Source organism: Apostichopus japonicus, chromosome 2 (genome assembly GCF_037975245.1).
Source record: "Apostichopus japonicus isolate 1M-3 chromosome 2, ASM3797524v1, whole genome shotgun sequence".
In the NCBI taxonomy this organism is placed as follows: Eukaryota; Metazoa; Echinodermata; class Holothuroidea; order Aspidochirotida; family Stichopodidae; genus Apostichopus; species Apostichopus japonicus.
In genome coordinates this window covers 9,689,328-9,716,985 of record NC_092562.1, presented here as the reverse complement: position 1 = coordinate 9,716,985, position 27,658 = coordinate 9,689,328, and the positions used below count along the sequence as shown (strand labels likewise).

The 27,658-nt window shown below is 39.4% G+C and overlaps 1 protein-coding gene across 3 annotated transcripts; it reads right to left on the bottom strand.

Annotated features, from left to right (window-relative positions):
- Positions 1 to 4,521: 4,521 nt before the first annotated feature.
- Positions 4,522 to 27,227, bottom strand: LOC139977165 (uncharacterized). Of its 3 annotated transcripts, XM_071986356.1 has the most exons (8): positions 26,762 to 27,215; positions 14,869 to 19,949; positions 12,100 to 12,192; positions 10,395 to 11,183; positions 8,920 to 9,036; positions 7,682 to 8,029; positions 7,179 to 7,295; positions 4,523 to 4,759 (listed from the first exon to the last, which is right to left on the bottom strand). In XM_071986356.1, the coding sequence occupies exons 1-8, from the start codon at positions 26,865 to 26,867 to the stop codon at positions 4,715 to 4,717; spliced, it is 6,696 nt and encodes a 2,231-aa protein (XP_071842457.1). In that variant the 5' UTR covers positions 26,868 to 27,215; the 3' UTR covers positions 4,523 to 4,714. The 3 variants fall into 3 exon arrangements, with proteins under 3 accessions (XP_071842468.1, XP_071842457.1, XP_071842479.1); XM_071986367.1 differs by lacking the exons at positions 7,179 to 7,295; positions 7,682 to 8,029 and having other exon boundaries at positions 4,522 to 4,759; positions 26,762 to 27,227; XM_071986378.1 differs by lacking the exons at positions 10,395 to 11,183; positions 12,100 to 12,192 and having other exon boundaries at positions 26,762 to 27,222.
- Positions 27,228 to 27,658: the final 431 nt, after the last annotated feature.

The window sequence follows — 27,658 nt, the reverse complement described above, 5'->3', positions numbered from 1 at the left end:
GACAGTGCTGCAAGCAAAGGCTAAAGAAGAACTTGTGCATTGTGTGCAGCTAGCATACAGTAGTTATACTACTTATTAACAGTATGTAGGAAATTTCGATGGCGCTCTTCAAAAATAGGGAATGTTAGTCATCAATTTCTATGCAAACAACCCATTGTGATCAAATTTTCCGCCACGAAATCTGAATAGCGGTTAGAGGGCGATATGTGTGTATTCTTTCCCCAAAGTTCTTGCCAGAGAGCACGGAAGTTCATCCGTAAGTACTCCAGAGTCGTGGCTTTGGCGTTTTGCAGTTGTAGAAGTCATGACGTCCGACGAACGGTTGATGGCTTACGATCGAATTTGTCTTATTAAAACATGAGTAGGGTAAGGTATAATTACACAGGATTTCTACTCATTTCTTTACCTTTTTGAACATTTTACTGCTAATTTACCCTAAATTTACCTTCGGCTATACTTCTTTTTTCTTGAACTTTCGACTCTAGTGAGTCCGAATCGATTTTTGTTTATATCGAAACTTCGACTTGCAAATCGAAAGTAATCTATGGCATTTTACATCGATATCATTCAACTGTTTAGGTCGAAATTTCGACGAAATTTGTTTCGAAATTTGCAGATGATCTTATTTCAGACTGTAGATTATATTTTTGTCTTGACATTATAAATTTATAATTTACCTTTGTATCGAAATTGTAATATTTTATATAAATTTAATAAATTAATAAATAAACTTAATAAATTTCACATAAACTGTTCGAATTCAACGGATGAACAGGGTTATAATAACGAACGAAAACTTGGTTATCATGTGGTTGGCAGACGCTCATGTTTGTATACAATACAAAGGACCCGGCTGAATGATCTGGGATGTTTTATCGGAACCTGCGAATCGTAAATGTCTATCAGCCCCCAAACCCCCTCCCCCCGGGCCCAGAAAATGTTAACAAGATAGAAAATGAACAGATTATTCAAATATTAAAGAATGGCCTTACTTTCAGAATTTTAGTTTTTATATGCCATATTGTAAGCAACAAAATGCAACATTGTTTGCTAGTATTATTTATTCACCTTTTCCGGTTTTCAAGGTTCATCCAGTTTCAAAACATGTCAAATCTTTTAAATACTCCTATTAGGGTAAATTGCTGACAACGTTTGTTCCACAGTGCAGGCCTCTATGTTATAAGGTTAAATCATCCATTGCTTCATCAATTCTAGTATATGGTTAGGTTTGTTTATAGTTTGAGCATTGCAAAGGCCTATACAAAGGCCTATAATGATAAGTATCCGATAACAAATTTCTAGTTTACCTTTCTCAACGTCTCTGTTAATTTAAGTGTGTTACGGTGTAAGTCCTCCAGAAAAATAGGGTTGATACCTCAATTGCGATCAGCAGGTTCTCAAGTTAGTTCATTGTTCAATTTATTTATCGGGTATCCGTATTTCGTAACACATGCTACGAATGTCAAACTTTCTTCGGGTGACGGAGATTTTAGATCATGAATCACAAATTATCACCAAGTTAATCATCGGTGAGAACACTAGAATTTCCACAGTGGTGGGTGGGGAAGGGGGGGGGGCTCCCCTTAAACTCTTATAATCGTTTATTTACATTAAAATGTAATCGAAATTTGGTTTAATGAGTGTAGCTCAGTTGCTTAGGCTACTACTTTTGGTGCACCTGGTTACAAACTAGAACATGCTTCCAGGCATGGTCGAGGTGGAGGCGTTGCCTTATACGACAATTTGAAGTCGACGTAATTATCAGTATGTTTTCAGAACGTAATTATGAGTCACTTTTTATCGAAACTATTACCAACTTCTTTCATATCTTATCGGTGTAATTAAGGTTTCAATGTTGCATATGATTCACTATAGCCAAAGTATTTGCTGCTCTAAATGCTAGAAAGGTTGTTTTATTATGGGTGACTTTTTTTGTGATCGTTATGATGTGGTGTCACTGCTTTTCAGTTCATGAATCTTGCTTATTCTAATGCTATTTTGCCACTCCATAATCTTCCTACCCGCGGGTGACCCATACTTCAGCTACCATTCTTGATATGGTCATGACCATAGGCGTAGGAGCCCAATTTTATTGGGGGGGGGGGCTGTAACGACTTGCCCGAAAAATATAACCAAAATTATTCGTGCATTATTAACATGTTAATGTGCGTATCATATAGGCATGTGTCAGTTATTACATCGCATGCCAAATACATACAATCAGTTGTCGTGTTATTACCCTTTCATACTGGTTATAATATTTGGGGAAGTCGTTACAATAATAATGATAATAATAATTATATTATTATAAGTTTAACCATTGAAAAACGCATTGCAATCTATTTTTCTTTCAGTATGTGCCCGACAAATTCTCAGCATATTGCCCGAATTTTCGCAAAAATAATTTCGTTAGGAGGGGGGGGGGGCTGCAGCCCCCTGCCTCCTACGCTTATGGTCATGACCAATGTATTGAACAAACCCTGCCTTCCTGGGTATACCAACTGACGATGCTTCTGACCATCTTTCTGTGTTTATACTCTCTGATGTTCATATTCCGAGTCGATGAAATTCCAGAGACAAATCTGGTCGCCCACAGGAAAATCTCCTCTGACAACTCCACAAGTTGGAATCGATTATGTAAAGTGAACAATGGGCCGATGTCTATAGTAAGGACAACCCTAACGATGCCTTTAATACGTTTAAAAAAAATCCATCCCACATGTCAAGTATTGCCCCAAGACTAATTTTACATCTCAACTTCGGCCGACCGCACGGCTGTTTTCAATTCTTGTCATACCAAACAAAACTTGTATGAAATTTTAGTAACTTCAACGTCGTACTCCCGAAAATTTTAGTGACCAAAAATCGTTTTCGTGATCGGTTAACATCAGTTATAAGATGTGCCAAAAGATGATACTATCAGGACTTATTTGCAAATTTTGATAAGGATGTGAAGAAAACATGGCGCTCTTTAATTACTATCCAGAACGATCAGTCTTCTGTTGAGCATATCGAGGAATTTCGACATGGTAACGTATTACCAAATGCAGGTGACATAACAATGCCTTTAATACTTTCTTTACTGATATTGGCCTCGAGACTCCATGGAATGTTTAGGAAGTTAGCTGTTATATACCCACAATTGCTATTTTGTGACCAATTCTTTATTCTTCCATCCAGTAATGTGTGATGACATTCTCAACAAATTGATGACACTGAAAAACTCTTCCGCCGGTTATGATGAAATTTCAGCTGTCGTTGTTAAAGGCATTGAAGACTCGCCCAAACCGCGTGCCGCCCTATGAAAAAGTTAACTTTCCGTTGCTTGCAAGTGAAGTTTTTTCTTATTGCTACAAAGTGCAGACAGTAATGAAACGTGATACTTTGTTTTCTTTATCTGGGCCTGAGATGTCCAGCGCTGCTATGTACAGGGTTATGGGTATTGACAGTAGCTGCATGTATTGGCTGTACACTAGTGTCTAATTACCGACCGTAGCAAGCTGTGTGTGTATTTTCTGGATCGATGGTGGTGTCTAACACTTCTGTTACACCTCATTCGAAACTAGGTCAGATTACCGACACCAGACATTTCTTTGTGCGCGAGTCATCACTCCCTTTAAGTATGTTGCTAATTCTATCTGTAAGCCTTTTTGCCATGTATTTCATCTATCATTAGACCAGGGAATTGTTCCTGCAAGCAGGAAAATTGCATGTGCCGTCCCTATATTTAATAGTGAAGAAAGGGAACTTGTCACAAAGTACAGACCTGCTTCAGTTCTTCCATGCTTGTCTTAGATATTAGAAAAAATAACATTTGAAAGATTACATAGTTTTCTAATGAAGCATAACATTTTCTATAATTAATAGTTTGGTTTTCTTCCTAGTTGTTCAACTTCTCATGCCCTAATCCATCTGACAGACAGGATTATGAATGTATTTGAAAAGAGGCACTTTGTCTTGGCCACATTTCTGGATTTCAGTGTCTAAGGGCAATTGATACTCTTCATCATCATATTTTATTCAGTAAACTTGAACACTATGGAGTAAGAGGCAACATCTGAGAATGGTCTAAAAGCATCTCTTTTGATAGGTAACAATTTGTTGGAATCAGAAATGTAAATTCTCACTATTCTAGAGGGTATCCACACTTATAAGCTTTGCTATTAAATCTTCTTGTGGGTTCTTCCCGGTCTGTTACTGTAAAATTACATGTACTGAAAATATGAGACAGAAATATAGTTGTTGAATCTTATATATTATCAATTTGATTCCATTCTCATTTGTCTTTTCTCATATGCTTTTCTTTATAGTTATCTTAATCCCATACAGACAACATAATTCCAAACTTGTGAATCATACACTCTTTGAAATGAACCTTAATTTGTCCAGCTAAAGAACTATATATATTGTCATGGAAACTTACTATCAAACAAAACTGGGACAAATCACATCACAATGTTTGTTTAAGTGTATCAAAAAGTAAAAAAAAAAAGAAAAGACAATTACTATGAAAAGTTATGTTAACCATTCATATATATTTCAATTTCAAATTTCAATGATAAATTTCTCTTTCAATATTGCATATTAAATTGCTTTTCAAATATTGCATTGTCAATTAATGTTTCTAAATTCACATATTTCTCATAATATTTACATTTCAAAAGTTTTCAAATTTCTGTTTCAATGATTAAGTAAGTAGAAGAAAAAGATAAAATCAATCACAGTCGTCCTTCCTGCCACAAGGGTTTGGCTTTCCTTTCTTTCCAGATGAAGACAAATATAGAGACAGAGAGCGAGATGTGAAGAGAGAGGTGGAGAGAGAGGGCGAGAGAGAAGAGAGAAATAAGTAAGAGAGAGTTGAAAGGAAAAAGTCAACAAAGAATTGCAACATTTGGAAGGTAGGGTTACACTTCTGAGCCCTACATGATGGACTAGCTGCCGCCCCTGTCAGAGTTACGACAAGAAATGGCTTTCAATAACTCTGCTCATGATGGAAACTTTTTGAAAGACAGGATATCCAAAAGTTTTTTCTGAAATGTTTCCAACATATCAAGAGAGTTTAATTAATCAGTAAATGAGAAAATGAAGTGAAATGGTTTGGGGGTGGCAGTAACATGCTTATAATAAGTATGCAAATGGGTGACCATAATGACCTTAAATAACAGTTTCTTACTTTGCAGCATTTCATTCAACTTTTCCTTGCAATTATTTACTCAGGTTCAAGGCTTCTTGAAGGTAAGACTGTATAGTGACACCTATAATCAACATTAACCCCCCCCCCCCTCCCATCCCACAACACACTAAATGCCACATGAAAGTTTATTACACCAATAGCAAGTTAAGCCTATATGGATTTCTAAATGGGAAATACAACATATCATACAAATATAAGAAAAAAGTATAAAATAGCATCAGTTACAAATATAGGAGAAATAAATAGCTCAAACACTGAGTGCATCTATGTTTTCCAGCAATTAAATTACCAATTTCTATGCAACAAGTTTAAAAGGTAATAGTCAGGCATACTAGACTATGATGGTATAAGAAGCAATAAAAGTATGTAATAAAAGTAAATAATGATATAAGTGAAATTAAATTAAAACAAACTAGGTCCATTCATCCCACATCATTCATCAAAGTTGTCGTCTTTGTTTTCTTGTGGTGGCCTCTCTACCACCATCTCTCAAATACTACACTGGTCAACAAAATTTCTTTCTAATCCAAATTTAAGACTTTTTTGTTCAATCAATTTCTAACTCTTCCCAGTAAGACCATTCCCTTTGTTGATAATCTGTATTTGTAAGTGGTGAGCTTATAGGTTGTCAATTTTTTTATGTAACCATTCTTCTTCTTTCCTTTTCCTGTTTTTCTTGTTTTGCTTAATATGTCCAATCCCTCTATGTATGTTTTAGACTGTATCTGGGGAACCTTTAACACAAGCTCGCAGTAGTTTTCTTAAGGCTCTCCCCTTTCTTTTCAACTTAGTAGCAGAATAATACAGAATATATATATATACATTTTGTTAATTTCTAAGGTTAGTGTTTCATTATATTTGCTAATGAAAAATTCACTTTTGTGAATATAACTCGAAATTGCTGTACACATTTTATGAAAATAATGAAATAAAGTTAAACACAAACCAAACAAAGTCAATGTGAACAACATGTCTTAACCACAATGGTCTTAAACTAGCTTTAAACACTATTTTTAGTGAACATGTTACTACTACTTGGCCTTAGAGAATAAATACAATGTTGCTACCCAGCACTTGTAGTATACATACAGCATACTGCACTTTTTGACCTTTGACAGCCTCCCATAATATTATACATGGTAAACATATACATGTGCTATTGTGCACATTATTTATTTAACATTTGCTAGTACAAGACAAACTGTCGCCACTTTGAACAAAGTACAATCAATCAGAATGGAGGTTAGAGAAACCCACACAAATTCAGCTCTTTCATTGGTTGTTTGACTGCCTGTTATTGTACTTGCTGCAAATCACTTTTTTCCACAAATGTTTTGCAAACATTTTGTAAAGACATAGCTTTCTTCCTCAATTTTGGGGTAGAACCCCTTTAGGAATATATTGCTTTAGGCTAGCCTGTTATTGGAGAATGCACTCTGTCGATTGCTTAATTCAATTTGTTTTACAACTTTAACACTTACCCTCTGGTGGTGAAAATACCTTAGAGGGTGAGTGTCTTACTAACATGAATTGTTTATTTTGACAAATACTCAGCATGTTCAAGTTTCATTAAATTAGCTATCAAGCAGGACAATCTGTTTTCATATCCATGTTGTCAAAATGAAGATTTCAATGAAAACTGCACAATCTATACAACTTTCTTTCTTATACAATTAAATTTAACAACACATCTATTGGTATCCATAAACACACTTATGTAAGACCTAATGCATTTCAGGACTGGAGTTTAAAATACAGGTTAACAATTTCAAACTTTCCAATTTACTTTTGACATTTAAGAAGTTCCATTTTGAAGAGATTTCCAATAACAGGTACAGGTGTTACAACTAATTAGTAGAATGGCCAAGGTATATATGGGCATTTCCTTGTTTACTGACTAACAAATGAATGGGATTTAGATGTGAGATTATTATCACTGTTGTCTTATGGGCTTCCATTATTCTTAGCCAAATGCAATAATTACCTTTTGGCATTTCATTATTGTTGTTTCGTGTTGTTGCTCTGCTGGTGCTGAGTCCTTTTGACTCTGGTTTGCTGCCTGTGCACTTGATAATAACTCGTTGTTCATCTTAGACCTCGCCTGGAGAAAGAGGATATGTGACAAGGTTGAATGTACATGAATCAACAAACACTTCACTTCATAAAATTAATTGACTTTGACAAAGTTCTTGCAAAAGATCCATTTCTGGTCCATCATGAATAAACTTTACAGCTCGAAACAAAAGGAGTTACATGTCAATTAGATCCCTCTTGTGCCGAATGGTTATTGCAAGCAACTAACCAATAAGAATGTAACAAAATAGGCTAACTGTTTGGTTTTTTAATCAAGATACTTCATCCTTTGATCCTAATGTGCACAATAGACTAGCATTCTAGTCTGACTCTATGTCAACTCTGCAGAACTTAACAGAAGGAAGAACCTTCATCTAAGCGAGTGTAAGCAATCTTGTCTCTAACACAACATACCTTTGCCCTTTTTCGCCTTGCCTTTCTCTTGAATGCCTTTGTGCAACCCGGAGGGAAATGATCTTCTTCAACGTCATCTTCTAATTGTGTTGCTTGGTTTTCAGGGATAGTCTGTTTGTTTTTCATCCTTTCATCTCTGTCTTCTTTGTCAGCTTTACCGTTACTTGCAGAAGGTTGGAATTCTTGCTGGGTGGGTGAGGTCTGTGCACTGTTTGGTCCTTTTCCGTTATCAGACTGCTTGGCATCATCAGATCCAACACCACTTTCTTGCTCTGACTGATGAGCTGTCTTCCCTCCTATTGCACCTTTACTTGCAGATGGCTGGTCTTCTTTCTTGGTGGGTGAGGCCTATGTACAAAACAAACTAGTTAATAAGAAACTATGATCAAAGGATCCCTCATTTAGTAAACAGCCTAATGCAATCCCCAAAATGATGGTCAAGCCTGCCTTTAGCAAAACATCCTCCTCGAATTCACTCAAGCATAAATAATATGTCACTTGATACCATAAACTACCCCAAATACTGTCATTAGGATTCACCCTTGAGCACGCCTAATTAATTGACCAGTCACCTGTAAGATTGTAAACACAAGTGCTCTAATGATCAGCACTACTTTTCTGTGTGTGAAAACAAGTTTAGCTTTAATTAGTACACTGTGTGTTTAATCATGAATTTGTGCAGAGCGTTCAGTATTCTAGCATTACCAACTCTGGTAGATATTTAATTTCCCCTGTTTTTGGCCAAAAAGAGGGGACTCGGATGGTATCTGGGATAGTTTGGGAAGATCCCAATGAATGAAAGTCAATTTGAACAACATTTCTTAACCGCAAGGTCTTAAACTAGCTTTATACACTATTTTTAGCGAACTTGTTATTACTACTTGGCCTAATAGAATTACTGCATTGTTGCTACCCAGCAATTGTAGTCTACATACAGCATACTGCACATTTTGAGTCTTCCAAGGTATTGTACATGGTAAACATATGTGCTATTGTGTACATTATGCATATCAACTTTTGCTACTACAAGACAGTCACCATTTTGAACAAAGTACAATCAAACAGAATGGAGGTTAGAGAAACCCTCACGAATCCTGCAGCTATTTCATTGGTTGTGTGATTGCCTGTATATTGTACTTGCTGCAAATCGTTTTATTTCCACATAGATTTTGGAAACTTTTTGTAAATACACAACCCTTTCCCTTAATTTTGGGGTAGAACCCAAATGCAATAATTACCTTTTGGCATTTCTGTACTGTTGTTTCTTGCTGTTGCTTTGCTGGTGCTGAGTCCTTTTGACTCTGGTTTGCTGCCTGTGCACTTGATAATAACTCGCTGTTCGTCCTGGATCTCGCCTGGAGAAAGAGGAATATGTGACAAGGTAGTATATGATCAACAAACACTTCATTTCACAAAATTAAGTGACTTTGACAAAGTTCTTGCAGAAGATCCATTTCTGCTCCATGATGTATAAACTTCACAGCTCGAAAAAAAGCAGAAATTGTCAATTAGATCCGTCTTGTGCAGAACGGTCACTTCAAGCAACGAACAATTAAGAAGGTATAAAGAAAGGCCAACTGTTTGTTTTTAAAATCAAGATACTTCATTCTTTGATCCTAATGTGCACAATGGACTAGCATTCTATGACAACTTGATCTACAGAACTCAACAGAAGGAAGAACCTTCAACTAAGCCACAACTACAAGTTTGAAAGCTTTTCATGAGATAAAAATGTTCCAGCTCTGGTAGCATGTTCTTTTCCAAATCTTAAGGTTTTCTATCTAGTTTTCTTATTCCTGATTTTACTATTAAGAATATAGCTTACTATTGTAGGGTAGCCTTATTGCAAACTTAAACATTTGTAATGGTATTATATACTGTATGGTACTAAGCTGCATGCTTGGAACAAAAAGAATAGGTTACATGATACGTCACTACTTTGTCCCAACTAACTAACTGGTGACGGTTGTTTCCAAAGAAGAAGTAAGTACTTCTCATTCCTCGACAAATATTTTCAAAACTAATTGCCAATTGGAGCATGACTAAAAAATCTACTCGCCAAAACGCAAAATGCCCTAGTCACTTTTATCATTTTAAGTCTCCATACTTGTAGTATAGTTAAAAAGACTACAACATCACTACTTCCTATAACCTAAGGTCGGGCAGATACATGGTGCAATGTCTGTTGGAAAAATATGTTTCTGCTAAGTATGAAATTAAATCTTCTTCCACCAAAAGAAGTAATAAACATTGTATAAACAGAATCATGAATATGCAGCTAGGCCTATTATGTCACAAACAATTCCAAAGAACATTGGCAAGAATGCCTACTTAGGTATCTTGGCTCTGTTACAGTAGGGCTCCTGAAGTACTTGTGCAATGAAGCATATATACGGTATCTCACTGCAACTTTGAGAAGCATGTTTTTTCGATAAGCGACTTCACACATTTTCTTTTTAAATGCATTTAAAAAGAAAATGTGTGAAGTCGCTTATCGAAAGAATAAATCATGATTTATTCTTGTCTATTTAAATGCAAATGGTGGAGGAAAGATTTCACTGTTACTCCTCTACACTGCCTATGAAGCAATCTTTTGCACAATGAAAATCTAAGGTTGACAAGCCATCTATCTTTCACTCCCAAAACATGTTAAGTGCAAATCTGAAAAATCTCTGCAAAAAATCATAGCAACCTTGTCTCAAACGCAACATACCTTTGCCCTTTTTCGCCTTGCATTCGCCTTGAATGCCTTTGTGCAACCCGGAGGGAAATGATCTTCTTCAACATCATCTTCTTTCTGTGTTGCTTGGTTTTCAGGGATAGTCTGTTTGTTTTTCATCCTTTCATCTCTGTCTTCTTTGTCAGCTTTACCGTTAATTGTAGAAGGTTGGAATTCTTGCTGGGTGGGTGAGGTCTTTGCACTGTTTGGTCCTTGGGCAATATCAGACTGCCTGGCATCATCAGATTCAACACCATTTTCTTCCTCAGACTGATTAGCTGTCTTCCCTACTATTGCACCGTTACTTGCAGAAGGTTGGAATTCTTGCTGGGTGGGTGAGGTCTGTGCACTGTTTGGTCCTTTTGCTTTATCAGACTTCTTGGCATTATCAGACTCAACACCACTTTCTTCCTCAGACTGATGAGCTGTCTTCCCTACTATTGCACCGTTACTTGCAGAAGGTTGGCATTCTTGCTGGGTGGGTAAAGTCTGTGCACTGTTTGGTCCTTTTCCGTTATCAGACTGCTTGGCATCATCAGATCCAACACCACTTTCTACCTCAGACTGATTAGCTGTCTTACCTCCTACTGCACCGTTACTTGCAGAAGGTTGGAATTCTTGCTGGGTGGGTGAGGTCTGTGCACTGTTTGGTCCTTTTCCATTATCAGACTGCTTGGAATCATCAGATCCAACACCACTTTCTTGCTCAGACTGATGAGCTGTCTTCCCTCCTATTGCACCTTTACTTGCAGAAGGCTGGTCTTCTTTCTTGGTGGGTGAGGCCTATGTACAAAACAAACCAGTTAATAAGAAACTATGATCAAAGGATCCCTCATTTTATATAGTAAACAGCCTCATGCAGTCACCAACATGATGGGCAAGCCTGCCTTTAGCAAAACATCCTCCTGGAATTCACTCAAGCATAAATAATATGTCACTTGATACCATAAACTACCCCAAATACTGTCATTAGGATTCACCCTTGAGCACGCCTAATTAATTGACCAGTCACCTGTAAGATTGTAAACACAAGTGCTCTAATGGCCAGCACTACTTTCCTGTGTGTGAAAACAAGTTTAGCTTTGAATAGTACACTGTGTGTTTATTCATGAATTTGTGCAGAGGAGCATTCAGTATTCTAGCATTACAAACTAGATATTCAATTTCCCCTGTTTTGGCCAAAAAAGAGGTGACTCGCGTGGTATTTGCGATAGGTTGAGAAGATCCTAATAATGAAAGTCAATTTGAACAACATTTCTTAACCGCAAGGTCTTAAACTAGCTTTGAACACTATATTTAGCGAACAAGTTACTACCGTTAGGCCTAATAGAATTACTGTTTTATGCTTCCCAGCAAATGTAGTCTACCGGCAGCACCCTGCACATTTTGACAGTCTCCCACAGTATTGTACATGGTAAACATGTGTGCTATTGTGTACATTATGCATATCAACTTTCGCTACTTCAAGACAAAAATTCAACATTTTGAACAAAGTACAATCAAATACAATGGAGGTTAGAGAAACCCAATCCTGCTATTTCATTGGTTGTGTGACTGCCTGTTATTACTTGCTGCAAATTGCTTTAATTATTTCACATAAGTTTTGCAAACTTTTTGTAAATACACAGCTTTTTCCCTTAATTTTGGGGTAGAAACCAAATGCAATATTTACATTTGGGCATTTATTAATTGTTGTTACCTGCTGTTGCTCTGCTGGTGCTAAGTCCTTTTGACTCTGGTTTGCTGTCGGTGTACTTGATGATAATAAATCGTTGTTCCTCTTGGATCTCGCCTGGAGGAAGAGGAATATGTGACAAGGTAGTATGTGAATACATGAATCAACAAACACTTCACTACACAAAATTAAGTGACTTTGATGCATTTCTGCTCCATCATGAATAAACTTCACAGCTCGAAACAAAAGAAGAAGTAGTCAATTAGATCTCTCTTGTGCAGAAAGGTTATTGCAAGCAGCGAACCATTAAGAATGTAATTAAAAGGCCAACTGCTTGTTTTTATCTTAAGAAAGTTCCTCCTTTGATCCTAATGTGCACAATGGACTAGCATTCTAGTCTGGCTCTATGACAACTCTACAGAACTACTGAAGGAAGAACCTTGAACTAAGCCACAACTACAAGTTTGAAAGCTTTTCATGAGATAAAAATGTTCCAAATCATAAGATGTGGCAGGATTAGCAGCATGACCATAAGAAGTGACAGGAGGCAGCAGGATCATAAGCGGTGGCAGAAGCAGTGCAACAGGACCATAAGAAGTGGCAAGAGCAGCAGCAGGATCATAAGAAGTGGCAGGACCAGCAGCATGACCATAAGAAGTGGCAGGAGCAGCAGCATGACCATAAGAAGTGGCAGGAGCAGCAGCAGGATCATAAGAGGTGGCAGGAGGCAGCAGGATCATACGCAGGGGGAAGGACCAGCAGTATGACCATAAGCAGTGGCAGGAGCAGCAGCAGGATCATAAGAAGTGGCAGGACCAGCAGCATGACCATAAGAAGTGGCAGGAGCAGCAGCAGGATCATAAGAAGTGGCAGGAGGCAGCAGGATCATAAGCAGGGGGTAGGACCAGCAGTATGACCATAAGCAGTGGCAGGAGCAGCAGCAGGATCATAAGAAGTGGCAGGACCAGCAGCATGACCATAAGATGTGGCAGGAGCTGCAACAGGATCATAAGAGGTGACAGGATCAGCAGCATTACCATAAGAAGTGGCAGGAGCAGCAGCAGGATCATAAGAAGTGGCAGGACCAGCAGCATGACCATAAGAAGTGGCAGGAGCAGCAGCAGGATCATAAGAAGTGGCAGGAGGCAGCAGGATCATAAGCAGGGGGAAGGACCAGCAGTATGACCATAAGCAGTGGCAGGAGCAGCAGCAGGATCATAAGAAGTGGCAGGACCAGCAGCATGACCATAAGAAGTGGCAGGAGCAGCAGCAGGATCATAAGAAGTGGCAGGACCAGCAGCATGACCATAAGATGTGGCAGGAGCTGCAACAGGATCATAAGAGGTGACAGGATCAGCAGCATTACCATAAGAAGTGGCAGGAGCAGCAGCAGCAGGATCATAAGAGGTGGCAGGAGGCAGCAGGATCATAAGAGGGGAAGGACCAGCAGCATGACCATAAGCAGTGGCAGGAGCAGCAGCTAGACCATGAGAGGTGGAAAGAGCAGCAGCAGGATCATAAGTGGCAGGAGCAGCAGTAGGATCATAAGAGGTGGCAGGAAATGCAGCATGACCATAAGAAGTGACAGGAGGCAGCAGGATAATAAGCGGTGACAGGAGCAGCAGCAGGACCATAAGAGGTGGATGGAGCAGCAGCAGGATCACAAGAAGTGGCAGGAGCAGGATCATAAGAAGTGGCAGGAGCAGCAGGATCATAAGCGGTGACAGGAGCCGCACCATAAGAGGTGGATGGAGCAGCAGCAGGATCACAAGAAGTGGCATTCGAGCAGGATCATAAGAAGTGGCAGGAGCAGCAGTAGGATCATAAGAGGTGGCAGGAAATGCAGCAGGATCATAAGATGTGGCAGGACCAGCAGCACGACCATAAGAAGTGACAGGAGGCAGCAGGATAATAAGCAATGGCAATAAGATGTGGCAGGAGCAGCAGCATCATAAGATGTGGCAGGAGCAGCAACATGACCATAAGAAGTGGCAGGAGCAGCAGTAGGATCATAAGATGTGACAGGACCAGCAGCTGCATTCATTCATATAATCATAGCTACACAAATGAAGGTCATGTGGTTAGTATGTACAGTATGACTGAACAATCACCCTCTTACGTGCTATGTGCCATACGACATGATACATCACTTTGTTCCAATAACTGTTGACTAACAGCTGTTATAGTCTCCATATTTGGATTATAGTTTAAAAAAACTACATCACTCCTTCCTATAAAATAAGTTTAAGCAGATACATGGCACAATGCACATAGGAAGATTATACTACTGTGAAGTACGAAATTAAATCTTCTTCCACCAAAAGAAAGTGATGAACATCATACAAACATAAGCCTATATACATTAACTCACTGCAACTTTGAGACGTTCACTTCACGATTAGTTAGCAACTTTTATAAATGATTAATTGCTGTCCTTCTAAATGGAAAATGGTGCACGAAAAATGTCACTGAAAATTGTTAATATTCACACGTATCTAACATTTGCCCAATCAGGCAGGTTGAGATAAGAGGGAGCTGCCCAACATAACTTTTACTTGCCCATGGCAACAGGGCAATCATCAACTTACAGCTCTATAATTAAAAGTATTTAAAAGTAGTGATAAAAAACCCCTGCTTGCCAAATATAAAAGTGGATGAAGTTAACTGGTTATATATAGATTTAGTATCAAACTCCACTAGAGATTATTTATATCTTAATCTTAGTAACTAGCTACCACATCATAAGTGGTTAAATGCTTGTTGCAGATCCAGCAGTTATCAAACACAACATACCTTTGCCCTTTTTCGCCTTGCCTTCCTCTTGAATGCCTTTGTGCAACCCGGAGGGAAATGATCTTCTTCATCGTCATCTTCTAACTGCGTTGCTTGGTTTTCAGATCCAACACCACCACTTTCTTGCCTAGACTGAAGAGCGGTCCTTCCTCCTACTGCACAGTAACTTTCAGAAGGTTTGTCTTCTTGTAGGATGGGTGAGGTATTTGCACTAATTGGTCCTTTTCTGTTATCAGACTGCTTGGCATCATCAGAATCAACACCACTTTCTTGCTCACACTGAGGAGCCGTCGTCTCTCCTACTGCACATTTACTTGTAGAAGGCTCGTCTTCTTGCAGGGTGGGTGAGGTCTGTACACTATTTGGTCCTCTTCCCTTATCAGAATTCTTGGCATCATCAGATCCAACACCACTTTCTTGCTCAGACTGATAAGCTGTCATTACTCCTACTGCATTGTTATTTGCAGAAGGCTGGTCTTCTTTATTGGTGAATGAGGTCTGAGCACTCTCTGGTGATTTTCCGTTGTCAGACTTCTTGGCATCATCAAATCCAACACCACTTCCTAGCTCAGACTGATAAGCTGTCTTTCCTCCTACTGCACCTTTTCTGGCAGAAGCCTGGTCTTCTTTCTTGGTTGGTGAAGTCATTTCACTCTTTGATCCTTTGCTATCATTCTCTGTCATTAATCCTACTGCATTGTTATTTGCAGAAGGCTGGTCTTCTTTATTTATGAATGAGGTCTGTGCACTCTCTGGTGCTTTTCCGTTGTCAGACTTCTTGGCATCATAAAATCCAACACAAGTTTCTAGCTCAGACTGATGAGCTGTCATTACTCCTACTGCATTGTTATTTGCAGAAGACTGGTCTTCTTTATTGGTGAATGAGGTCTGTGCACTCTTTGGTGCTTTTCCATTGTCAGACTTCTTGGCATCATCAAATCCAACACCACTTCCTAGCTCAGACTGATAAGCTGTCTTTGCTCCTACTGCACCTTTTCTGGCAGAAGCCTGGTCTTCTTTCTTGGTTGGTGAAGTCATTTCACTCTTTGATCCTTTTCTATCATCAGGTTGTGCTCTGTCTTCCTTGTCAGCTAGCCTGTCTTCATCAGTCTTACTAATATTACTTTGTTCAGACTGATGAGACAACTTCTCTTCCTTCACTGCTTTGCATAACACATCTTCCTCGTTGGTGGGTGAGATCTTTGCACTCTTTGTTCCTTGTCCCTGATCAGAGTTCTTGACATCATCAGATTCGACACCACTTTCTCCCTCAGACTGATGAGCTGTATTCCCTCCTACTGCACAATTACTTGCAGCAGGCTGGTGTTCTCCCTTGGTGGTTGAGGCCTTTGCATTCCTTAGTCGTTTTACGTTATCAGACTTCTTGCCATCATCAGACCCAACACCACTTTCTAGCTCAGACTGCTGAGCTTTCTCCCCTCCTACTGCACCATGACTTGCAGAAGGCTGGTCTTCTTGCTGTGTGGGTGAATTCTTTGCACTCTTTGGTTCTCTTCTGCTTTCAGACTTCTTGGCATCATCAGATGCAACACCACTTTCTTGCTCAGACTGATGAGCTGTCGTCTCTCCTGCTGCCCCGTTACTTCCAGAAGGCTGGTCTTCTTGCTGGCTTAGTGTGGTCTTTGCAATGGTTGGTTCTATTCTCTCATCAGATTGTGCTCTGTCTTCTTTGTCACCTTTCCTGTCTTCATCAGTCTTACTAAAATTACCTTGTTCAGACTGATGAGACACCTTCTCATCTTTCATTGCTTTGCAAACCACACCTTCCTCATTGGTGGGTGAGATCTTTGCACTCTTTGCTCCTTGCCTCTGATCAGAGTTCTTGACATCATCATATTCAACACCACTTTCTAGCTCAGACTGATGAGCTGTCGTCTCTCCTACTGCAATTTTACTTGTAGAAGGCTGGTCTTCTTGCAAGGTAGGTAAGGTCTGTACACTCTTTTGTCCTTTTCCATTGTCAGACTTCTCGGCATCATCAGATCCAACACCACTTTCTTGCTCAGACTGATGAGCTGTCGTCTCCACTACTACAATTTTACTTGTAGAAGGCTGGTCTTCTTGCAGGGTAGGTAAGGTCTGTAAACTCTTTTGTCCTGTTCCATTGTCAGACTTCTCAGCATCATCAGATCCAACACCACTTTCTTGCTCAGACTGATGAGCTGTTGTCTCTACTGCAATTTTACTTGAAGAGGGCTGGTCTTCTTGCAGGGTAGGTAAGGTCTGTACACTTGTTTGTCCTTTTCCACTGTCCGAATTCTCGGCATTATCAGATCCAACACCACTTTCTTGCTCAGACTGATGAGCTGTCGTCTCTCCTACTGCCCTGTTACTTGCAGAAGGCTGGTCTTCTTGCTGGCTTAGTGCGGTCTTTGCAATGGTTGGTTCTATTCTCTCATCAGATTGTGCTCTGTCTTCTTTGTCACATTTCCTGTCATCATCAGTCTTACTAAAATTACCTTGTTCAGACTGATGAGACACCTTCTCATCTTTCATTGCATTGCAAACCACATCTTCCTCATTGGTGGGTAAGATCTTTGCACTCTTTGTTCCTTGCCCCTGATCAGAGTTCTTGACATCATCAGATTCAACACCACTTTCTAGCTCAGACTGATGAGCTGTCATCTCTCCTACTGCAATTCTACTTGTAGAAGGCTGGTCTTCTTGCAAGGTAGGTAAGGTCTGTACACTCTTTTGTCCTTTTCCATTGTCAGACTTCTCGGCATAATCAGATCCAACACTACTTTCTTGCTCAGACTGATGAGCTGTTGTCTCCACTACTGCAATTTTACTTGTATAAGGCTGGTCTACTTGCAGGGTAGGTAAGGTCTGTACACTTCTTGGTCCTTTTTCATTGTCAGACTTCTCTGCATCAGCAGATCCAACACCACTTTCTTGCTCGGACTGATGAGCTGTCGTCTCTCCTACTGCAATTCTACTTGTAGAAGGCTGGTCTTCTTGCAAGGTAGGTAAGGTCTGTACACTCTTTTGTCCTGTTCCATTGTCCGAATTCTCGACATCATCAGATCCAACACCACTTTCTTGCTCAGACTGATGAGCTGTCGTCTCCACTTCTGCAATTTTACTTGTAGAAGGCTGGTCTTCTTCCAGTGTTGGTGAGGTCTGTGCACTCCTTGGTCCTTTTCCATTGTCAGACTTCTCTGCATCAGCAGATCCAACACCACTTTCTTGCTCGGACTGATGAGCTGTTGTCTCTCCTACTGCACTTTTACTTGTAGAAGGCTGGTCTTCTTGCAGTTTGGGTGAGGTCTGAGCACTCTTTGGTCCTTTTCCATCGTCAGACTTCTCTGCATCAACAGATCCAACACCACTTTCTTGCTCAGACTGATGAGTTGTCGTCTCTCCTACTGCAATTTTACTTGTAGAAGGCTGGTCTACTTGCAGGGTAGGTAAGGTCTGTGCACTCTTTGGTCCTCTTTCCTCATCAGACTTCTTGGCATCATCAGATCCAACACCACTTTCTTGCTCAGACTGATGAGCTGTCGTCTCTCCTACTGCAATTTTACTTGTAGAAGGCTGGTCTTCTTCCACTGTGGGTGAGGTCTGTGCACTCCTTGGTCCTTTTCCATTGTCAGACTTCTCTGCATCAGCAGATCCAACACCACTTTCTTGCTCGGACTGATGAGCTGTTGTCTCTCCTACTGCAATTTTACTTGTAGAAGGCTGGTCTACTTGCAGGGTAGGTAAGGTCTGTGCACTCTTTGGTCCTCTTTCCTCATCAGACTTCTTGGCATCATCAGATCCAACACCACTTTCTTGCTCAGACTGATGAGATGTCGTCTCTCCTACTGCAATTTTACTTGTAGAAGGCTGGTCTTCTTCCACTGTGGGTGAGGTCTGTGCACTCCTTGGTCCTTTTCCATTGTCAGACTTCTCTGCATCAGCAGATCCAACACCACTTTCTTGCTCGGACTGATGAGCTGTTGTCTCTCCTACTGCACTTTTACTTGTAGAAGGCTGGTCTTCTTGCAGTTTGGGTGAGGTCTGAGCACTCTTTGGTCCTTTTCCATCGTCAGACTTCTCTGCATCAACAGATCCAACACCACTTTCTTGCTCAGACTGATGAGTTGTCGTCTCTCCTACTGCAATTTTACTTGTAGAAGGCTGGTCTACTTGCAGGGTAGGTAAGGTCTGTGCACTCTTTGGTCCTCTTTCCTCATCAGACTTCTTGGCATCATCAGATCCAACACCACTTTCTTGCTCAGACTGATCAGGTGTCGTCTCTCCTACTGCACATTTACTTGTAGAAGGCTGGTCTTCGTGTAGGGTTGGTGAGGTCTGAGCACTCTTTGGTCCTTTTCCCTTATCAGACTTTGTGGCATCATCAGATCCAACACCACTACCTAGCTCAGACTGATGAGCTGTCATTACCCCTACTGCCATGTTATTTGCAGAAGGCTGGTCTTCTTTATTGGTGAATAAGGTCTGTGCACTCTTTGGTGCTTTTCCGTTGTCAGACTTCTGGGCATCATCAGATTCAACACCACTTTCTTGCGTAGACTGATGAGTTGTCGTCTCTCCTACTGCATATTTACTTGTAGAAGGCTGGTCTTCTTGCAGGGTGGATGAAGTCTGTGCACTATTTGGTCCTCTTCCCTTATCAGACTTTGTGGCATCATCAGATCCAACACCACTTTCTTGCTCAGACTGATGAGCTGTCTTCCATCCTACTGCACCGTTACTGGCAGAGGGCTCGCCATCTTCCTTGTTGGGTGAGCTTTTTGTTGTCGTTGATTCCTTTTCCTTATCAGACAGCTCAGGATGACAAACTTTCTTCTCAGATTTGTTGGAAACTTCCTGCTTGTTGTCACTTACTTTAGCAGAGGTTCTGGTCATTGTCGCTACTAACTCAGTCACTTCACTGCCTTGCTGTAGGTTATTGACTTCCTCAACATTTGCATTGTCAGAACCAGATCCTGTTGTTGAATCCAGGTTAAGCTGTTCCTCTGCCCTCTTGGCTTCAGCAGTGCTTGGAGCCTTTAGTCGAAGGATCAAAATTTGTGGCCTCCTCTGCTTTGACGTTAAGTCTACACTGGTCCCTGTAACAGCAAAGTTTAATAATATTCTAGGTTATATTGTTCAGTTCAAACAATAGATAAATAATAAGATATAGAAAAGTCAGTGGGTACAAATTTTCCTTGACATCTGGATCTCCTCCAGGTAGACATATTTAACCTGAATTCGTACAAACTTCTTTAATGCAGATGAATTGTTGGCAGGGCTATAATCATGTCCAGCAGATCCAAATCCGAGTCCAGCTAGTCAAAGCTGTCCAAGACAGGCTGCATCACAGACCAGCCCAGACGAATAGTCAGATCTATGTTTGCCCAGTTTATTAAGCCGTGGTATTCAGCTCTGCAATGGACAGACAGGCAAATAGCAAGTGAAATGTTATGTCAGCTTTCTTGGCCTATCCTTTTTATCCTATGAATATTCAGGTAATCATAGTTTTTTAGATACAGTGGCCTAAAAGTAAAAGGTTTTTAAGAATTCACGAGTGGGTATGGGGGGGGGGGGGACAATTTAACAATGGGGACCTAGAAATGTTGTTAGAACCACATTTTTTTGGTTGGGTTGCATGATTGGCTGGTAGCTAGTGTATGGCTGGGGCATACTGTTAGAGGGCTTAAAGAGGTGCTGCAGCAATTTCAGATATTTTAATTTCATGAAAAGGATTTTAAAGCACAAATCCAAGTACATGTATTTGAAAGAGGATTTTATTTGGAATGCCTCACTTTTAAGTTTTTCTTAGTTTCTTTACAAATTGTAAGTGAGGGAGGGGGATATACTTCATTTGCACCTGACATTTCTTACATTTAACAGCACTGCCCCTCCAAATTTAGAACACAGTTACATTTACATCAGTTGAGGACTGTATGCGAAACCAGAGGTCCAACATTGATCTTCAAAATTTGTTTGGTGTCACTCTTGAGTTGTGAGATGCATTTGATATTCCAATTAATCTGCTCATGATGCAAAATTTCTTACAGCGGGAAATAATTCAAAGGGCAACATGCCTCTATAAAACTGAACGGATAATTTCTTCTTCGATAATGCAATTTTTTCTCTCAGGTACCTTCTCCATAGTGGCTTCATAGTGCGACCAGTCTTAAATCTTTGCATTATGTATTTGATTATCAATCTATATTATGTTTTCTGGACTACAGTAAGTAATTAAACAACCATTATTATGCACTTCTTGTAATAATTTGCGCCCATTTACAGAGACTGTATGCATCAAAGTACAACTGGAACACGTGCCTGTTACACTTTCATCCCCTCTCATCAGGAACTGTGGCACTGCTGTTGATTTACCACTGCACCCTATAGGGATGCACAGGATTTCAACAACCAAATGTGGCCTGAAACCAGATTTTGAAATAAAAATTATCCAACTGTTTCTTTAGGGTAAAAAGTGGATGGATGGTGTGGGAACTATGTAAATGAAAAAGTGTACATAATCTTTCCTTTCTATTTAAGTTACTTGTTAAGTGTTGTTTAGCAATATATCTTCCTTGTATGATTGTGCCAAGGAATAACTATTTAAGAATGCTACCATTTACATTGCCTACAGTGTAAGACTCCACCAAACAGTCTGACATTCTAAAACATTTCAAACAAGAAGACATTTTGGGGAAACTTGCAGCACAGTGTAGTACATGAAGCTGCGCACCACTGTAGAGAAGCACATCTGGAAATTAGATAAGGAATACATTTTATCAGAGGATGTCCCCAACCCTTCAAAGCTGGCAGTGAAAATGTTGCTGGGTCTTAATCCAGCATTTCATTAAAAAAAGTAAACTTTTAAGTAGAACATCACAATTTTTGTTACTTGCTCAGTTAGTATGACCATGGTCATACTAACACTGCAGTGATATGAATTTCCAAAATTACTTTGTTTGTAAAGTAAAGTGAAATCATTTTTTCTTTTAATTTTTGAAGATTTACTTATTGAAGTAATTTGTTTTTATCTTATTGCACTATATTTGACATGTGGAATTATAAAATAGTAAGCAAACATCTTTCAATCAATTTACATGTAATTTTCATTTACAGTAGATGCATGTGAAGTTCATATAGGAAATATTAGGTCATACCTTGAAAGCAGTTCAGTAGAATTTTAGTGTGGGCTGCAGTATAGCATAGTATTTACTTACTGTAATACAAGCTAGGCTTGCAAGTAGACATACATGCATGTGTGATATCTCATGGTAGGAGTACTGTAAACGCTGTGCATTGATATGAGGGGTGGGAGTGGTTTGTTTTGCATAATTAGAGTTTACCTAACATGATTTGAAGTACATAGAACAAGTAAATATTTTAGAGAAACACCAATTAAAAGCTGATTTCAATAATAATGATGCACTGTAAGTTACTTGTAAATCCCCCTCCCCTCCCACAAACCCCATCAAAATACTAGGATTGGAGATGTTTCTACAGTACTGGGGCAGTTGACGGAATAAAACAAACATTTTATCTCAATTAAAATAATAAAATAATTGGTGTTATCTCAATTAAAGTAGACTTCGGTGTTATACAAATTTATTAAAACTTCACAATTTTGGAACATATCCTAATGAAATAAGTGTTATGTAACTTAGAAGGAAATTTACAGTACTTTTTTATACAAAATGAGCATGTAACAAAAAATCGTGAGGCCTTGCAATGTTTTTACATGGAATGATCGATATAGACCAGGCAGCATTTTCACTGTCAGTATTCAAAGGCTGGGAGGTAATCTATCTATGTATTTCTTATCTAATACTGAGCTGTGCCTCTTTACAGTTGTTGCTCCATTCACTACACTGTGCCAAAGGTTGTTTTGTTGGTTGATATGCCATCAGACTACATGTATGTAGAGTTTACACAATGCCATATAAGCAGTAGGGTTCTAATCCTTGTACATTTTGGAGCCTTTCATGATAACAATATTCATTTAAAAAAGTGATTCTGGGACCAGTGGCATTATGTATTTATTTTACCTAAAAGTTATATGGGAATGACTACCTCTAAATCATGCAAATGTTACAGGATTTTCTCGGAATCTGTTTGTGAATTTCCGTTCACGGCTTGTTTTATTTGACTGCATGATTAGTACCAGGGAATAGTATTGCAAATGGCCAAATCAGATTTGGTTCCATAAAATCTACTTTTAACCTCAGATATAAACTTGATACAATAGTAGGATAGTTTAAAATTTTGGATATTTAGACACAAAAAGCTCCTCTCGATCTCATACAAGGTCACACAAGTCAAAGGCTTCCAATTTAACGACCCCCTTAGCAAAAATAGTGTTGACCATTCACTATCTTAAAAGCAAAGACAATAAGTCATTGAAATCAACTTTATCCTCTTTTTAAACAGATCTAAATTGAATAATTGATTGTGTGGATGAAACAGCACCGACTAGGATGACACAACAAAGCAGAGTATGGAAAAAAATGCAAGTGACATTTGCAGATGGCAAGCCTCATGGTTAAGGACATGTGTATATGGTATTACATAACACAAAACAAAGAAATACTGTACAAAAAGATGGTTTAAAGTGTTCTTAGCCTTTTCCCAAGTTGATGTCAAAATGACTTCTCCTGTCCAATAAAAAGAACTTTAAAAATGCTTTAGGGAAAGATACATAAATTCTAAAACCACTTGAAATGATTTGACCAATGACTCAGGGCAAGTGTTATACCTTGTTTTCTTGGATGCTACAGGCAGAAATCAACATTAAGATCTGTGTTTCCTACGACCAGTGGCGGAGCGTCCATACAGTCAGGGGGGGGGCGGATGCCCCCCCTGACGGAGTAAAATGGGCTGCAGGCGCCCTTTTCAGCTCTTTACCACTTTTTACTTATTCTAGATTATTGTCTTTTTTTATTGCGCTCTCATCTACTTATTGACATTTGTCACATTTTGTTGGTGTAATTAGGCCATGACACCTTCTTATTCTTCGTTTATCTGCAAATTAGCCAGGCCCGGAAAGGGTCATTTCCGGAGATCTAAGGAGTATCTTAACTCAAAATTTGTTTGTAGGCTACGAGCCAACCAGTGGTGGCGCTTCGCTTAGATAGTGTCGAAAGCGCCCCTACAGACCATTCTCGCCCTATCCTGACCAATACCCCTAGCTCCGCCACTGCCTACGACAATTATAGAATCACTTCTCTTTCAACTGGAAATTGGTGAGGCCTTTTCTCAAAAAATGAGAATGAATGCTCATTTACCTGTCTGTATTCTGTGCATGTTTTTGTCCAATCTGTTACTGTTAGTCATTTAGCCTCTGAAGAAGATCCTGCTAGGAAATGTCAGGCCAACTTATTTTAACACATTCTCTTACACTGGCTCTCTACTCTCTAGTGGATAAGCAGTTTGCTAACAGTTTTATTTTATTTTGATTAACTATTGCATGATATTGATAGGTTTAAATTTATCTATGGTGAATGAAAAGCATTGATTTTTTTTATGCTTGGGCACGAAGGGTTCAGTCTCTGAGACAATCTTTCAGAATGAATCACACAGTTAAGGGTGTGCACCAAACTTTATCATATGGGGTGTCCTGTAACAAATGGCCAATTTTTACTGATATACTGTACATTTACATACAGCAGGGAGTTGTTATGCATAACAACTCCCTGCATACAGTGTCACATCGACTAGACTATTAACAGTACAGAATAACTGTCTGGTAATATTGACATGATGGAATGATACCAGATTTGTGGAACACTAGGATCCCGATTACAATCCACAACCAGTTGTACTATTTAGGCTATGTATAACATGGGGGTGGGGATCAGCTGTTCAATAATATGAATTTACATGAACATAAGCTTATGCCTATGAAATCATTCAGGGGCGGCGATCTGTTTCAAATATTGGGGGGGGGGACGCTTGCTTAGATGCAGGCGAATTACTATCAAAGCGGAGTGCCACCATTGGTTGGCGCGCAGCGTACAAGAAAATTTCTGGTTTTGATAGACCCCAGATCACCGGAAATGGCACTTCTCGGGCTTGAAAATGACCAACCAGATGAACAATTTGGCCTGAGAACCAAGTTTTTCCTAATAGTTTTTTTTTTTATTCATAACCTTTTTTTCAAAATTGTCACCAGTCACACATCATGTTCGACCTCATTGCATCTCCTGTGGATCATTGCTTTTGTAGGTAATTCTACGTAACGCCCCACAATACCCGTCAGCCCCACTTTTCAAGGTTTTAAGCCCATTATTTGTTCAGAATTTGAATAATAAATTCACTTCAAAAGATACCCATAATGTTGCACAAAATGTCATCTATGGACAACCAATATAGAACCCCCCCACCCTCAACAGACCGTTCAAAATTGCACGAGTAGAGGGAAGTATGATGAAGAATGTTGGTCAAGGAATTTTCGAAAATTCAGACACAGCTAAATTATTGGTGTACAAATATTAAAACCTCTTATAACGGCTACTATAAAACTTCGATATCATAGAAAATACAAAAAAATATGCTCGACGGGGAGGGCGATCTCCACCCTTCACCCCCCCCTCCCTTGGCTACGCACCTGCGGTTAGAAATCTTGTAGGAAACAGGCCAAATGGAAACCCAGTGAACCCATATCGATGTGAATCATATCTATGATTGTACGTACGTACACTCATACACAAGATGCAAACCAAATTTCATTACGGATGCGGTCCGTCTAGCTATTCATTTCGAAAACAAAAGTAAAAGCTACTTTCGATCATATATAGTAACAAATTGTGATGTGGTTAGACAGGCGCCTTGCAAGGAATATGCCAAGGGAGGGGCAAAGCTTGTACCCAGACTTTCTAAGCATAGCTCCACCAGGAAAATTTTGGCCGAAAATGCCTCCCAGATCGCTGGAAATGGCACTTCCCAGGCCTTGTAAGTTGCATCTAAGCATTTTCTATTTTTGAAATTACTAGCGATATCATAAAAAAATACAAAACATATGCTTAATAAAAACTATGCCAACAAATATTGGGGGGGATATTAGATACTATATCCCCCCACCTAAAATATTGGGGGGACATGTCCCCCCGTCCCCCCATGATCGCCGCCCATGAAACCATTTACAACTCCATGAACACTGCTGATATTTGAGCTAGGCCTGCACATATAAACAATGTAGTTTGGCCTAATGCTATTTGACATATTAAACTTAGATAGTAGATTATCACTTACGATGAGACAATGGTGGTTATATCAACTATTGCTATAGGTCTATACATTTTCTAACTAAAAGCTATGTGACACAGGGAGGCGACTTGGCAGGTATTTTAATGCAAATAGCCTACATTCTGGGATGTGGTCCGCCCCCCCCCCCCCCCCTCCTGATATAGGCTACAGTGCCACTCCCCATCTGTTTCCACCATCATAAGTACCAACGGAGGCAATGATAACCTACAGTTAGTGATTAGTGACATACAGCCGACAGACAGACTGGGCCAAGACTAACTAACACTAAAAGTTTGCCTATGCCACTTATGATATGCTAAAACCATAACTGTGGTGTAACACTAAAGGCCTAAACATTTGCCATTGCCAAGCTAGTGAAGACGGATCATGACCATATGCCATGGCTAGTCTGTGTTTATCACCTAACAGTTAGCCTAGATCTAGCTCATGCAAGGCTAACCAGCCCAACCTAAGACGTAGGCCAAAATTACAATATGGCTAGTGTAGGCCTAATTAGTTTAGTTCAAGTTGGTCGTGGTTTTCACAGTCTTACAAAGTTACGTCAGTAGTCATACAACTTAGTACTAGTAGTAGTGTTCTACTACTGGTTCAACCGATATATGGAATTATTAGCCTATATAAGCATGGGTATATTATTATTAACATAACATACCTTCATCTTCACAGTCATCATTCACATCATCATTGTCATCATTCACAAACAGGAAATTGACGAGGTTAGAAGCACCTTGCAGTAGACAGAGAGCTGTTATAATCATATCAGAGCCAATGGATGTAGGCTAGGTTAGACAACCTTAGCCTTAGGAGTAGTTAGGGGTCTACTCGACCCTAGTCCTATACCGCAACTGAAATTTCCAACTGCAAGTGACAGCTCTGATTTTCGAAATCTACAGGTCTCCCAGTGCAATTCGATGGTAGATAGTCAGTAAAAACTTCGAGTTCAGTTTTTGGGTGCAATATCTAACTGTGATTTCGTTTACAAAAGAGAACAAATAAGAGGACACATACAATCACAAGGTAGTAGCAATTGTAACTTGTAAGGTCGTAACTAGTGGAACTGTGCTCTATCTATAGTGTTGTCTGCATATATGCTATATGCATGTTACTACTAAACTGCAATTTCGTACAACTTCAGTGCTCGCACGTACATAGTGTGTACACGCGTGTTATTTACCAGTGGTTGTCAAGTGTTATCGTCGACATGGAAACCAATCGACGCATGCGCTATTGCTCCTTAAGATCGGAAGATCGTCGAATACGTAAAAGAGACATATAGTTACGACGAGTTACACCATCAGGCATCTACGCAAAAACGTGAAAAATTATATTCACACTTTGCTTTTAACTTTTTGCATGTAGTACTGATCTTTCTTCGTGAATTTGGTACTTCAACCAAGCTGTTGACTGTTTAAAAAACATTAATATTCACATCTTTTACATTTTAATAAATAATTAAGATGTGAAAAAAATATAATTGTTTACCCTGTTGCGTACTGGGGCAACTTAATTCTACTTTATAGTCCTTCTTTTTTACTGTGTGAAACTTGCC